Genomic DNA, 15648 nt, shown 5'->3' with positions numbered 1-15648 from the left:
GGGAATGCTGTCTACCCCCAGAGAAAGAACTGGTGGAATAGATGAAAGCATATGATTTTTCACTCATTTATTTGAGTTTATGTTGTGGGGTTTCAGTTTTATAAGATTAGTCACTTATAAAAATGAACAATATGGAAATATGTTTAACATGATAAAACAGATACAACCCAGGTTGAATTGCCTGCTAGCACCACTGGGAGGGGGAAGGGAGGGAGGGAAATAAGTTTGATCATATAACTTAGGAAAACTTGGGTGGTAAAAAATTAAAATGAAAAAGAAAAACAATCTGAAAAGGAGCTACATAGATACATATCAGACTACCAAAGTGTGGGAAGAGTAGTCTCTGCTAAAAACCAGTGGATCAAAACTATCTCCTCTCCAGCCAACCAAAGGTCAACCATGTTTCTTTTTGTCATGCACATTGTCACTGGGGGTTTACCTTATCATGTTCCCCCATTCCTGAGGTCTGGGAAGTTCTCGACCTCTGTCCTTTATCCCTGCTACTGCCTATTTGTACCCCCAGTGGGGCAGAAAGTGAGGAACTGCTTCCCAGGAGCGGGGTTGGTCTCCCTGCTTTCTCAGCATTTTTCTCTGGGGGTGTCTTTAGAAATCAGCAACTTCTTCTGGAGTCAGGATGTAGAGGCTGTGGGTTGAGAGATCTGGATTATTTCCTTTGTTTATTTGTCCTAAGTGGTTACCGGTACCTCTTTCTTGGTTCTAAAAAAAATAACCCTGCAGTTTTTGAAGGGACAAGACTTAGTGAGAAAGTGAACTGATGGTGGGTGGGAGATTGGGAAAGTGGGCTTATGTCCCCACTGATCCCCTTTGGGCCTTGTTGCCTTTCCTACTGTAGAAGCTAACCTTTGGAGAGGAGTAAGAAAGTGAGATTGGTGAGGTGGCCTCTTAAACAAGCTGCCCCCATGGTCCACAATCATAGCTCCAGGCTCCAGTGGAAATAGTAGTTTTTCCATCTAAGTTTTTTCCCTTAAATCCATACTTTCTATCCCATTAACAACTCTTAAGAGTTAAATGATTTGCCTAGGGTCACACAGCTAGGAAGTATCTATGGCCAGATTTGAATATAGGTCATCCTGATTCCAGACCTGGTGCTTTATCCACTATGTACCTAGCTGCCCCTTCTTATGCACTTCCTCACCCTTCTCATCCACTCTTGCCTGGACCATCTCAATCTGTAGGTACCAGACTGATCCTTTTTTCCTTCTGGGATCTCTAAGAAGAGTTTTGCTGGTTAGCTCCTTCTTTACTTCTACAATAAGTAGATAGCAAACCAGAGAGTGAAGAGTTTTTCTAGAGTGAATTGCTGGCAGTGTTCCTTCAGAAAGCAATGGGACATGTGCCATTGGGTGTCAGGTAGAAGATTGGGGAGGGGGAAGCCTCTGCTCTTGACCTTTCTTTTATTTCTGTGAGCTGACTGCTGTGGTCAGTGCCCTTGGATATCCCCTCCCCCTACTTAGATGGGGAAGTAACATGGTAGTAAGGTAGAATTATAGGCGTGGGAAGCAGAGGCACCTGATGAATGCTGGAATGCCAACATTGCCCTTGCTGACATCTGCCACTCCCTTAATTCATGCCTTGGATGTTGTTGTTGCTGATAGCAACAGCTGTCACACCACAGGGCCCCAGTTGCCTGTATGTGCCTTCTTCTCATCCTGACAGACAGGCGATAACTTTGTCTTGGGTTTAGCCTCACCAATGCTGGATTCTCTCCCTCCCATCCCACTCCTTTCCCCATCTCAGAGTTTTTGCTAGTCTTTCTTCTACCTAGGGTCTCAGCTTGCCCTAGAGCTGCCTTCAGTAAAGTGCCAACTACTTGGAAAATGATTTGGGTTTAGAAGAAGATAGTCAAAACTCTGCTCTCTACAGGGGCTTTCAGATGAGAAAGAAAAGGTTTGCCAGAACTAGTAGGGACCTTGGAGGCCATCCATTCAACTCTTTGTAGAGGAGGAAATTGAAGCCTAGAGAGATACAGGATTTGTCCATGGTCCCTCAAATGCATATCAACAGGATGCTGGCCAATGGCTCCTGTTTCCAAGGATCCTTTCTAGTAGAGCAGCTTGCCCCTACGTATCATCTGACCAAGCCTCAAGCTGGAAGTTAGGATGTCACAATCCTTCTCTCCATTATAAAAGCTGTTCTCCTGAAGCATCGAGGGATGTGAGAATGGGTCTGGGAAAAGGCAATCTTAGGATGGGGCAGGAGAGTACTAAGGATTTCTTAACTCCCATTTCAGAGCAAGAGGAAAGTAAGGGTGGGAACTGAAAAGTTTTAAGGGGTTGAATAAGTTTTATGCCCACCCAAGTAGTAGGCTATTTATTTCCCACCCACAAAAAAGGTTGTTCAGTCATTTTAGTGACATCATGATGACTACATGATGTCATTTGGGGTTTTCTTGGCAGAGATAGTGGAGTAGTTTGTCATTTCCTTCTCCAGGTCATTTTACAAATGAGGAAACGGAAGCAAACAGGGTTAAGTGACTTGCCTAGGGTCACACAGCTAGAATTTGTTTTGCATCCCTAATCTTCCCCTTACCCAAGCCTTATTCTCCCAACTGGCCCCTGGCTCTCTGAGTGAGCCTCTACCTTAAGGCAATTGATATCTATCTGGAAGGAATCAGGAGAGAAACATGTGGCCACAGGGCAGGTGCTAACATGGGATGACTAGTTTGTTTCATCTCCAGTTCTAAGACTCTTTCTTCACCCTGAGCTTCCTCAGCTTTGTAGCTTTGAGGGTCTTATCACTGCCTTCTTTCCCTTTCTTGTTGTCTCCTGAATGGCCTCCCCCACCAGAAAACTCTCCCCTCTCCTTTCCACTGCTGTCTCTGCACGCTTGCTGGTGCTCAATTCTGCCTGGAGCTGGGGATGAGGTTGCCATGGGAACCTAAGGAGCAGAGAACCAGGAGGGGGGAGGGGAAAGGAAAAGGATGAGAGAGCCCTGTATGTCTCACCAGTGGTGGTTTGGGTGAGGGGAAGCAGGTTGTGCCTAGCAGCAGTCTTCAGCGTCTGTGCTTCTTCCCCTCCCCCTCCTCCCACTGAAGGGGATGGGGAGATAGGCAGCATTAGGAAGGCAATATTGAGGGAGAGTGAACAAGATCAGTGTCTTTGGCCTTCTCTCCAGCTGAATCAAGTTAATCTGATGTGGGATTAAAATTCCCACTCCTAGATTAACCTCTGTCGGCATCCAAGCTGGTTCTTGTCTTCCCCCTCCTCCCCCTTCCTCCAGTTGGCAGGGTGGGTTGGGTGTTCCAGCTGTCACAAAAGCTAGGCCCTGTGAGGGAGAGGTTGTTTCAGGAGACCAGCTCCTAGGGACTCAGGGTGAGGCTTGTGAGTGGGGAATGAGAGGGAGACCTGGGGTCTCCCCAGAACTCAGCTGAGAAAGAACAGGATGCTGGTGGATGGAGAATGTGCATGTGTGGCACATGAGTGCACACTGAATATATATATATATATATATAAATATATATCTTTCTCCTTGGAGATGACACTTAGCTTTAACCCTCTACAGGCAGGACCACAGGAAATGCTTGAAGCTTCCTGCTAGGCTCCTCCCAGTTCTTCTCCTTGCTATAGGTATCAGCCACACTGACCATTGTTTACCTCTCCGCATCTTGCCTCCAACCCAGCAACCTATTTTTAAAAAAACCCAAAAGCCAAAAAAAAACCCCTCATGATACTGACACTTCCACCACCTCCTAATAAAAGCAGTCTGGGCTTTCTCTGCCGCAGTGGCTAAGCCTCCTTCCACTTCTCTAAATGCATGTAAGAATCTTGCTTGGGCATAAGGACTTTGAAGGTGATAAGAGCCAGCCTTTGAGAGGTCCTTCCCCCTGCTTCCAAATGTCATCCTATCCAGCCAAATCAGGCTCCCCTATGTTTAAAGATGTCCCATGCCATCCCAAGGAAAGAAAGACATTGCTGTTTTCTCCTGTTCCTGTGCAAGGTAACTCGCAAAAGTTCCTCTCAGATACTCTGGTTCACCTTTTGTGGCCCTGTGGATATGAAGAGGGAGTGTTCTCTTTCTCTGGAGCCTTCCAGCAGCAGAGAATAAAGCTACTCTGCTGTTTGGGCCCATGCTGTCTGGTGGCTGGAGACCAGATGTATGCAGCCTGATGGAGCTGGTCCAGACCAGCTCTCATGTCATCCCATCAACTCTCAAGATTCATCCCACAATTCTCATGTCAGCGCCCCTCACAGACACCTCTCAGGCTTGCTCTTCCCTTCCTCACTCTACTGTGGGAACTGCCTGTCCTGGAGTGGGCAGAACTAGGCTGAATGGAACCAGGGCTTGGACAGTGTTGGGGATCTGATACCATCTCAGCAGAAGGTTGTGCAGTGAAAAGGTAGAGGTAATGGGCTGAAAGTGACCTCAGAGACCCCATACTTCAACTGCCTCATTTTACATTGAGGGAAACAGACCCAGATAGGCTAAAACTTTTCAGTATCCTGTGACAGAGTTAGAGCTAGAATACAGGTCTGCTGACTGAAATTTTTTGTTGTTGCCTTTTGTTTTTTTTCCATGGGGGGAGCACTCCCCAATTATTTTTCTCCCCATCAACAGAACTTTTATCTTCTTTTGAAATTAAAAAAAACCTTATTTCTATAACCCTTAAAAGTTCTGTATCCCTCTCCCTCTCAGAAAGTCATCCCTAATATTTAAAAAGTTTTAAGAATTTCCTCTTCTAATAAAGAAAATCTTCTAGGCAAAACAAATTGATAGATCATACTTGTTCGGATAGCATTTGCCTTTTTCCACACTCCACAGTCCACCACTCTCTAATGAAAAGGTGAGTATGTTTCATCATTAGTTTGCTGGTAGCAAGAATGATTTGAATCCTCAAAATTCTGATATCCTTCAGAGTTTTCTCCAGTATTCTCCCCACCACACTGAGATGATTCTCCAATTTATTCTATCACCAAGCACATGCTCTGGGCCACACATTCTGGACTGGGGAATCCAGTTCTTTTCTACCAGTATCTGACTCTAATCCAGGATTAGTGATTTGCCTTTGATTTCTTGGAGTAACAGACATGCACCTGTACCTCCTGCTTTCCACCCTGTCCCCACCCCTAATATTGTTCAGTTGTGTCCAATTCTTTGTGACCCCACTTAGGGTTTTCTTTTAAGAAACCCTTACCTTCTGCCCTGGAGTCAATACTGTGTATTGGTTCCAAGGCAGAAGAGTGGTAAGGGCTAGGCGATGGGGGTCAAGTGACTTGCCCAGGGTCACACAGCTGGGAAGTTTCTGAGGCCAGATTTGAACTTAGGACCTCCAGTCTCTAGGCCTGGCTCTCAATGCACTGAGCCACCCATCTGCGCCCACCCCCCCCCCCCCCCCCCTTAAGGTTTTTTTAAGCAAAGATACTGGAATGCTTTGTCATTTCCTTCAATTTATTTTATAGATGAGGAAACTGAAGCAAATAGGGTTGAGACTTGCCCAGGGTCACACTACTACTAAATATCTGAGGTTAGATTTGAACTCAAGAGTTTTTGACTACAAGTCTGGCACTATCCACTGTACCCCCTAGGTATTCTAGAGTGTATTTAACTCTAGAACATATAGAGAACATTCTACTTGGACACAAGACAGGAATGAAGTGAACATTGCTCAGGGGATCAGGAGGTCTGGGTTCTAGACCTGCCTCTGCCACTGTTATTTAGATGAAATGGTTTCTAAAATTGATGGTTTTTGATTCTCACATCTTACAAACCGCTTGATTAGACCTTTGTGCCCACTGATACAACCCTTTCTTTAAACTAGGGAATCCTGCTTTATCACTTAACTTGAGATCTGAGGTGAAAACTCTTCAGACCTGCCACTCTCTTTTCTTTCATTCATTAAGCTGAGCCTAACTTATACTGTATATATTTATATATAATCTTTATAGCTCTATGTTCCCTGAACCAGGACCTTTAGGAGAGGAAGGGTCCTGGTTTGTCCAGTTTGTCAATTACCACTTGGCCATGACTACCCACCTACCAGTTTGTGCACTACCAACCTGCTTCTTCCCTTATTTTTCTCTTGTTTGGTTTTATATTATTTAACTTTTTATTTAATCATTCATTTATTTATTTTTACTGTTAGCATCTGCTGGGAATAAGGACCTGTGGCAGGGAGGAGTGGATAGATCCATTACTATTGGAATTGCCAGAGATCACAGTATTTAGAACTGAAATGGATTTTAGAAATTAAGTAGATCATTCTCATTTTTCAGTGGAGGAATCAGGCCCAGAGTGGATGATCCTATCCTTTGCTTTTTCTATGACATCACATGAATGGGACGATGTGGAAACCACTGGGAAAAATGGAGGGGTTGGTCATTTACCAATTTCATTAATGGAAGAACACATTATCTGGGGTCAACATGGAGAACTGGACTGTGTCCTTGCCTGGACTTTGTCTCACAGTTAACGCTTCCTACTTTGGGCATGATGATGCAATGGTAATGACATCACATTTATATAGCAAGTTTAGTTTACATGATAGTTTCCTAAAAATCCTGTGAGGTCAGTGGGACCAGTTTTATCATTCCTATTTAACAACAAAAAAAAACCAACAAAAAACTGAAGTTCAGAGAAGTTTGTGTATCTAAGTTTGCATGACCTGGGATGCATCAACACCAGCTCTAAGTATTGGTTTCAAGGCAGAAGATTGACACAGACTAGGTAATTGGGGTCAAGTGACTTGCCCAGGGTCACAGAGCTAGGAAAAGACTGAGACCATATTTGAACCCAGAATCTCCTGTCTCCAAGCCTACCTACTTAGGTCTTTAACAATTCCTCCCACATTTCTTCAGTTCTCCACATTGACTGCTCTTTCTATCTATAGATACTATATCCACCCACCCATCCATTTTTCTATCCATCCCTCCATCCATCATAACAACCCCAGAGTAATTTCTCTTTGGCTTAGGAAAGCATAGTTGACTTTTAGTGGTAGGGTAGGTGTACTTTTCCAGTTTCATTTGGCTCTGGCCAATGATAAACTGAGTCTGTCATTAGACACAGTAGCCTGGTGGAGGTGAGCAGTGAGAAGAATTCAGGGGATGAATAAAAGTCAGCCTTGGTTAAAACTGTGACTGATCAACAAGAGGGGATAATGGAGGTCTCAGTGGCTAAGGGCCAGCTGGGATACTAACATTATTCTATGCTCCTCACCCTTCTCCAATTACTTGCTGAATTTCTGCCTTCACGGAATCTCCTGCATCTGACCCCTTTTACACAGCCATACTTTCAGGTCCTCATCACTTCTCACCTGGACTATTACAGTGGTTACATTAGTCATCCTGACTTGAATCTCCTGGAACACTTGTGGGAGAGATTTTCTTTAGGAACTGGTGTGACCATGTCACCCCTTCTCCCTGTACCTTTAGGATTAAATATAAACACATTTGTTTGACTTTTAAAGCCCTGTGAAACTGACACCCTCAACCCCCTCTTGCTTTTTCAGCCTCTTACATGACACCCCCTTTCCAAATTCTTTGGTTCAAAAAATAATAATAGTAGCTAATATTTACATATTTTTATATGTCCTGCTCAATGGCAAGTATTGTGTGAAGAATTTTACAATCATTATCTCATTTTATCTTTACAATGACATTGGGAGATGGGTGTTATTATTACCCCCATTTTACAGATGAGGAAATTGAGGCAGACAGAGCTTATGTGACGTGTCCAGAATCATACAGCTAGTATCTGAGACAGCATTTGGATTTAAGCACTCCTGACTTCGGACCCAATGTTCCACCTACCATGATACCTAGCTGCCTTTGAAATGTTTAATAATTGCTTCTTTTTTTTTTAAACCCTCACCTTCCGTCTTAAAATCAATACTATGTATTGGTTCCAAGGCAGAAGAGCAGTAAGGGCTGGGCAATGGGGGTTAAGGGACTTGCCCAGGGTTACATAGCTGGGAAGTTTCTGAGGCCAGATTTGAACCTAGGACCTCCAGTCTCTAGGCCTGGCTCTCAATGCACTGAGCTACCCAGCTTCCCCCTAATAATTGCTTCTTGGTTTATCTGGGGAACCAAGTTAAGCCACCAAACATATGTTAAAACTCTATGTTCCAGGCATTGTAGCAAGTTCTAGGGGTACAATGAAAGGCAAAAACAGAACCTTCCCTTAAGGAATTTATCCTTTGAAGGAGGAGATAACATTCACAAAACTAAGCTTAGACATACAAATATGTATAAATATGTCTGACTCTTCTTGATCCAGTTTTGGGGTTTTCTTGGTCAAGATACTGAAGTGGTTTGCCATTTCATTCTCCAGCTCATTTTATAGATGAGGAGACTGTATTAGAGATTATTTTAAGTGAGAGATGATAATTTCAAGATCAGATCTGTCAATCTCCTCCTTTTTCCTCCCTCCTTGTCCCTTGTCCTTTTCCCTTCCCTTTCCTAGTTGATTCTTCTGTTGGTCTGAGTGAGTATTTTGGTATATCGGATAAATCACTCTCTCTCTTCTCTAAGATTAAGTAAGGGGTTTATTTAAGAAAAAGGGAAAGGAAAAGAAGTTGAGAGGGAAAGAGGGTTTGGGGTACCCCTAATCTTAAATCAATTCCCAAGTTGGAAGATAGTTGAATAGAGTTCAGATTTGGGGAAATGGTCAACAGGTCTTGGAGATTCAGTTACTGTAGTATAGCAGAGAGAAACCAGAGAGCAGAACTTTTGTCCTTCCTCCTTTCTGTCCCAAGGCAAAGAGACTAAGTTTTTCAGTTTGCCTCCTCCTTTTTCAATGGTCCTTCCTGGTCCCCATTCTAAATAGAATGTCCATCTTGATCGACAAGTTCTGCAGTCCTGGCTTCTCCATCTCTGTTGCAGGCTTCCCATTTTCTCTCTTTCACAATATTACAAAACTGAGGCAAATAGAATGAAGTGAATTGCCCAGGGTCCCACAGTTGAGTTGGTGTCAGAGGTCGAATTTGAACTCTTGAAATGAGTCTTCCTTACAGTGGATGGAGTGCTAGAACTGGAATCAGGAAGATCTGAATTCAGATCTTGGCCTCGAACACTTAGCAGCTGTATAACTCTGGGAAAGTCACTTAACCCTGTTTTGCCTCATTTTCCTCATCTAAAATTCTCTGGTGAAAGGACCATCAAACCATTCCAGTATCTTTGCCAAGAAAACCCCATATCCAGTTACAAAGAGTCAGACATTACTGAAAAACAACATAAATATGTCCAAATAAGCTCTAGACCAGACAAATTGCTGCTAATCACAAGAGGGAAAGGCAATAACATTAAAGGAGGAATTGGGAAAGACGTCTTGTGGGTGGGATTTTGAAGGAACTCAAGAGGTCAGGAGGGAGGGAAGGAGGAGAGCAATACAGGAATGGGGGACAGCCAGTGAAAGGAGATGAGAGACAGAGGGTACAAGGAACACTAAGTTTTAAAAAAAGTGGAAGGGTAGGAGGGGGGCCAGGTTGGTTATAAAAGGCTTTAAAAGCCATACAGGATTTTGTGTTTGATCCTGGAGATAATAGGAAGCTGCTGGAGTTGATTGAATAGAGGAGTTTCACGACATGACTTATGCTTTAAGAAGATCATTTTGTCAACTGATCATTTTGTAGCTGATAGAAGGGAATGGAGAGAGACTTGAGACGGGAGACAAAGTCCAGGCTGTTGCAAGCAATGATCCAGGTGTGGGCTGATGAGGAGTTACACCAAGGTGGTGAGAGTGTCAGAGGAGAGAAGGAGGTGTAGATGGTTAGGAAGAATGAGAGATTGAAGTTTTCCCATCACTTTTCTTTCTGTTTTACAGACACTACCCCAAGCAGTCATTCACGATGGTGGCCGACACTCCTGAGAACCTGCGTCTTAAGCAGCAGAGTGAGCTCCAGAGCCAGGTAAGGAGGAGCCCGATGGGTTGGGGTGCTGGGTGATGGTATAACTTTGGCCTTTGGCAAGGTCTCCTTCCTCTCCCTCTTACACAACAGGCTCTGGGGCAGCTACCCCTTTTTCTCCACTCCTCCCCCACTGCTGCCTTCTATCCACAAATTGGTACCATAAAGTGTGAGATAAGGTGACCCTTGAGAACATGCTTTGCTCCTGAAACCCTAAGAGTGACTCATATTTCTAGAAGGCTCTTAAAAGATTTACAAGCATTTCCCTCATAATACCTTGTAAGAGAGATTGGGCATGTATTCCTCCTCATTTTACAGATGAGACTTTGAACAGTTAAGATCCTCACCTAATAGTTGTATTGTCATCTCTGTTATTTGGCCACATAACGTAAGTTGTCATCTCCATATTTTAGATGAGAAAGCTGGAGTCACATAAATCTGAACTACCTTCATTGTCTCTCCCCAACCCCTTCCCCCCACTCCCCCTACCTTGCTTGGGGCCCAGCCTCTTAGTTCCTTTTTGTTCTTGGGAGTGGTCAGAGAGTTTGGTTGTGAGGAACTAGGTCTGGACAGCCTTAGGTGGGAGGGAGGCAGGCCCCATTAGGTGTGTGCATGGTTTTAAGCTAATATTTATCTTGGTCTTAGATTGAAAGCTTGTATTTAAGTGCCAGTTCTGATTTTCACCTAGCTACCACATGATTGTGTGAGTCTGAGCTAAATCCATCTGTAAAATGGGTTTAATAAAACTCAAACTCTAGGGGTATCAGGAGAAAAGAACTCTAATCCTTAAAGAACTTTAGAAATGTGGTTTATTGTTAATTGAATAATAAGTATAGTAAGGAATGAATGGGGGAAATAACACATTTATTTAGCAGTTACTATGCTAAGCACTGGAGATAAAAGTGGAAAAGTAAGAGGCAGTTGGGTGGTTCAGTGGACAGAGGACCAGTACTGGAGACAGAAGGTCTTGGGTTCCTCAGACACTTCCTACTTGTGTGACCCTGGGCAAGTCACTTAACTTTTGTCTAGCCCTTACCATTTTCTGCCTTGGAACCAATACATAGTTTGATTCTAAAATGGAAGGTAAAGATAAAAAAAAAAAAAAGAAAACAAAAGGAAAGTAAGAAAGCTCTCAAGGGGTTCATGTCCTCTTTCTGAGAGGCAACCCCCATATGAAAGGTTTCAACTGCAAGCCATTTGGAAAGACTTATTGGCTCTTATGGAGAAGCAAGTAGCTAAATGGATGGTATTAAATCTAGTTCAGTGCCATTTTCATGAATAAAAGTCTTATCTATTGATGGTGCTAAGAACTTCGTTGGTAGGGAGGACTTTTTCCGGTTCTTGTTGTGGCTGCTAACGAGGTGGGGGTGGGGAGGGAGGTGCAACATTTGCAGAGGAAGTAGTCTGGTTCCATCCCTGCACAGGCTGCTCCTCTGGACGTTGTTGGTTGCAGAGCGTGGGGGGAAGATGGTGCAACTGTCCCTAGTGCTCTTGGATCTGTGTTTCCTGGAAGCGGCCATTGGCGTTGGTGGCATCTGGGAGCCAAGGTCCCTTCTTCCCAAGGCTTGTTCCTCTGGATGGTGGCTACAGGGCTTTCAGTAATTGTATGTCCCCTCATAACAGCTGATGAAGTAGACAGGAAGAGTATTGTCATTATTCCCATTTTATAGGGATGATAAGGTAAATTAATTGCCTCTTTTGAGGTGCCAACGTCTGTCTGACCTATTAGTTAGTCCTTTAGCCATAACAGATGGGACTGTGAAGTAAGGAGACAGATTTAATTTAAATCAACACACCCATACTCATTCGACCAAATAAGAATCATGACATGAGGAGTCCATTGGGTTCTTTCAACAATTCTTTTGGTATGAGAGACACTAGGTGGGACATAGGCCTCAGGAAGCCCTGAGTTAAAATCTAATTATAGATACTTCACTGGCTATGTGACCATGGGCAAGTCACTTAACCTTTGTTTCAGTCTCCTCAATTCTAAGACGAGACAGTAGCATAAGGTTGTTGTGAGGCTCAAAAGAGAATATTTGTAAAGTGCTTAGCACATACTAGGTGCTTAATAAATCCTTCTTTCTTCCTTCCTCCTTCCCTCCCTCCTTTTTTTCCTTCCCATTGGGAGTTTTGTTCTTTAGAGTGAGTTCTCACCACCCAAGAGGATTTTTTTCATTATGTTCCATTCATATTTTGTGTCTGCCCTTCCCCAGGAGTCACAGCTGTTCCCTGTCTCTGAATCATTCACTTTGGGCTGTGCTGGTTTCAGGATAGGCAAAGAAGACTGTACTGAACATTGCAGGAGTCTGGTATAGGTGGTGAGCATTAGCTAACCAATGCATGGCTTTAGTGCAGGAAGAGGAAAAACCCAGATCTTGGAGAAAGCCAGGCATAACTTATGTTTTCTCTTTAGAGAAGAGTAGTGAGTGGCCTGATAATCATGGACCGTCAGGTCTGGAAGGGGCCTCAGGCCGTCTGGTTCATTTCCCACATTTCTCTTTTTTATATTGGAGGAGATTGGGGTCCAGGAAAAGGACTCTGTAATTTGTCCCATGGCATATATCCAGTTAGTGAAAGAGCTGGACCTTGGACCAGAGTTTACTATGTCTAAATTCATTCTGTTGTATCATAACTGACTCCTTTAGTCTCAGTTTCTACCCAGGGAGAAGTTTTGATGGGTTTTCTGAGAGGCAACCTCTTCCAAGGAGCCTTCTTGGCCCCCAGGAGGCAGGTCCCAAATTCCCTGTCCCCATTCAAAGAATATGACTTGAGAAGAGGAAGTAAGACCTCTAACTAGCTGATCATTTATGTGTTGTTCTTGGCTTCTCTCCAATTACCTCTTGGCTATTTGCATCAATGAATGGGGTAACAGCAATGCCAAACAATTGAACACTAATAATCATAAAAATATCTGACTTTGGAATGCATGACATGATTTCTCTTCCTCCTGGAAAATTTTCCTTCCTCATTCTGTTTGGCCTAGTCTGATAATAAAACAAATAGACTTTTACTGAACACACAGGTAAGGAAAGCAAGGGGATCATAGGTCTAGGTCTAGAGCTAGAAGAGACACCAGATATAATCTAGTTCAACACCTCCATTTCATTTTAAAGAGGCAACCCAGGGACATTCTGGTTAGCAGGCTTTCAAAAATGCTCTGCAGAACAGAGAGCTCTTACGTGGGGTGAGCTATGTCTCCTGTTACCAGAGAAGCTTCTGCAGAATACCAGAACAGTGTCTTAAGAGGCTGGGAGTTAATTAAATTCAGTAAACATTTATTAATTAACTTATTAATCTACTTCATGCAAGGCACTGGGGTAGCAATAGGGAAACAGACCAAAAACCTTACCAACAAGATATTTGGGTTCAGGTTTTTACCCTAGAGTGATCTTCTTTCTTTGGGCTTCAGGTTTTTGGGGGATTTGCTTTTTGATATGGGCAGAATTTACTCAGTCCATCTAGAGCTAAGTGACAAGTCCCCTCTAGAAAGATCTGGTTGTTTATACCCTAGCAATGACTCTTTCTTTGCCTCCCTCCAAATTGGAACTCCATGTGTATTTCTGAACTCTGGAGGAGGGAAGAGGAGAAGTTCATTTTTACACACGGCAGCAGTTCACATCTGTCACTTCAAGGACCCCCGCCTCCGCTCCAGGAGGGAAGCTACAATTACTCCGTAGTGGGTGAGCATGCCAGGCACATTGGCACAGGAGGGGTGGCGCCAGGCTGCTGCTGGGTGGCATATCAGTAGGGAGGGTCAAGCAAAACAAGTAGTCTTTGGCAGGATTCCTGGGATAGGGATGGGGGCCCAGCAGTGGCCACTTTGGTTAAGACTCATGCCAGACCCCCCAGTTTAGGGAGGCCAGCTGGCCTCAGTGACAGGGATGAGATTTCGCCAAATGTCAGCTTGGAAGGCTGGAAGGCTGGGCTTTCCCAGAGCTGCCCTGTAACATCTCCCCTCCCCAAGCAAATCCTCAAAACAGCTGAGGGGGATATGTGAATTTTGGCTTAAGTCCCAGCTTTAGTGCTCCACCTTGTCCTCCCCTTTCAAACTCTAATGCACATTCTCACCCTCAAGAGACAAATAGGAAACTTTTATGGGGCTGATTTATAGCTATAGATTCCCTAGTCAATGTCAGGGTCTTAAGAGTGGGGAGAGGGTGCTCTGGGAAAGACCTCTTGACTGAGATACTAACAGAGACCCTTAGACAGCCCCAGAAGAGAGAGAGACAATAAATCTCTCTCTCTCTCTCTCTCTCTCTCTCTCTCTCTCTCTCTCTCTCTCTCTCTCTCTCTCTCTCTCTCTCTCTCTCTCTCTCTCTCTGTCTGTCTCTCTCTCTGTCTCTCTCTGTCTCTGTCTCTGTCTCTGTCTCTGTCTCTCTCTCTCTCTCTCTCTCTCTCTCTCTCTCTCTTCTCTCTCTTCTCTCTCTTCTCTCTGACTCATATACACACACTTTCAAGGGGAGGGAAATTCTAAACCTCCTCCTGATAGAGATCTTAATTCCCTCTTCTTTTGTCTAACTCACAAAGCAGGCAGCTGTAGCTCTTTTCTTCCCCTAGCACCAAATACCTGAGAGAGAGACCGACAGACAGAGGGGGAGGGAGGGAGACCAAGAGACAGAGAGAATGACTATATGTGTCTGTATAGGGGCATGTTGAGGTGTGTGTGCATGTTGGGGGGCACCAAAAGCTAGCCCCCAGCTGCATCCCAGGATCACAGAATGGGGATGGCAGATGGGGGTGAGAGTGACCCAGGTGGGGGTGGCTATGGGAACCTTATATCTACCTTTCACGGTACGAGGCCAGAGTCACATTTGTCTTCTAGGATCCTCCCTTCCCCAAATAGCACAGGTGCTCACCTATTCCTAGCTCATTCAGTTGGTTTAGGGATGAGGGTTATGTTGGACACTAGGGGAACCTGGCATAGATGACTGTCAATAGCTAGAGAATGTATGGCCTCGGTGAAGGGAATGGATGAAATCAGACCTTATTGAGGGCCAAGATAATTTATATTTTCTTTTCAGAGATGAGTGGTGAGTAGCTTGACACTTATGGAATGTCAGCTGTAAGGGACCTCAGTCTTCTAGTCTTTTTTTTAAACATCTGAGTAAACTGAGGCCCAGAAAGGTTAGGTAACTTAAGATCACACAGGCAGTAAACATTTGAGGGAAGATTGGAATCCAGGTCCTCTGATTTCATTTTGTAGGCCACGGTTCTCAAGCTCTTTGTAAAATCCCTGTTCTCAAGCCAGGGCACCTTTTTTGGCAATAACTATATTTGGTAGACAGTCAAGAGAGAAATGAGGCCGGCTGTCCCCAGCTCAGGCTGCCTGACTCTGGCTGGGGAGGATGAAGTTGGAGGGGTGGGGTAAGGCAGGCTACAAGTGCTTCCTGAAGTTCCTGGGGACTAGGGACAAGCCTACTGAGGGTAGAGTTTAGTAAAGGAAGTCTCTATCTAGCCTTCTGCCACCATGCCTTCCCTCTGCTACTAAAAGGGCCAGGTGAAGCAGCTCAGGCAGATTGTTCTTTTTTCTGAATCTGTCTCTGTGTCTCGACTCTGTGTCTCCATCACTTTGGAAATCCAACCTGTTCTATTTTGGAAATCAACCAATCTATTTTGGTTGGTTTGTTTTTCCAGTGTCTAAACTGGTTCCCCCAAAGTGGCACCTTTGGTGTCTGGAACACCTAAGGCCACCCCCATTGGGGCTGGGAACCACAGAGTTGGCTCATTCCTCTGCCTGAGTGTTTTTCCAGAAATGACCACCTTACTGCCTCCACCCTGAGGCTTGG

At 44.3% G+C, this 15648-nt stretch overlaps 1 protein-coding gene across 1 annotated transcript in view; it reads left to right on the top strand.

The window, feature by feature from the left end:
• Nucleotides 1-15648, top strand: part of LASP1 (LIM and SH3 protein 1) — a 66021-nt gene that overhangs the window by 19969 nt on the left and 30404 nt on the right. Inside the window, exon 3 of the mRNA XM_001371428.4 lies at nt 9778-9862. Within this exon, the coding sequence (XP_001371465.1) occupies nt 9778-9862 (85 nt within the window). The remainder of the gene's footprint in view (nt 1-9777; nt 9863-15648) is intronic.

This window comes from Monodelphis domestica, chromosome 2, assembly GCF_027887165.1.
Source record: "Monodelphis domestica isolate mMonDom1 chromosome 2, mMonDom1.pri, whole genome shotgun sequence".
NCBI classification, from domain to species: Eukaryota; Metazoa; Chordata; class Mammalia; order Didelphimorphia; family Didelphidae; genus Monodelphis; species Monodelphis domestica.
Note: the sequence above shows the minus strand (reverse complement) of the source record. Positions and strands in the feature narration are given on the sequence as shown.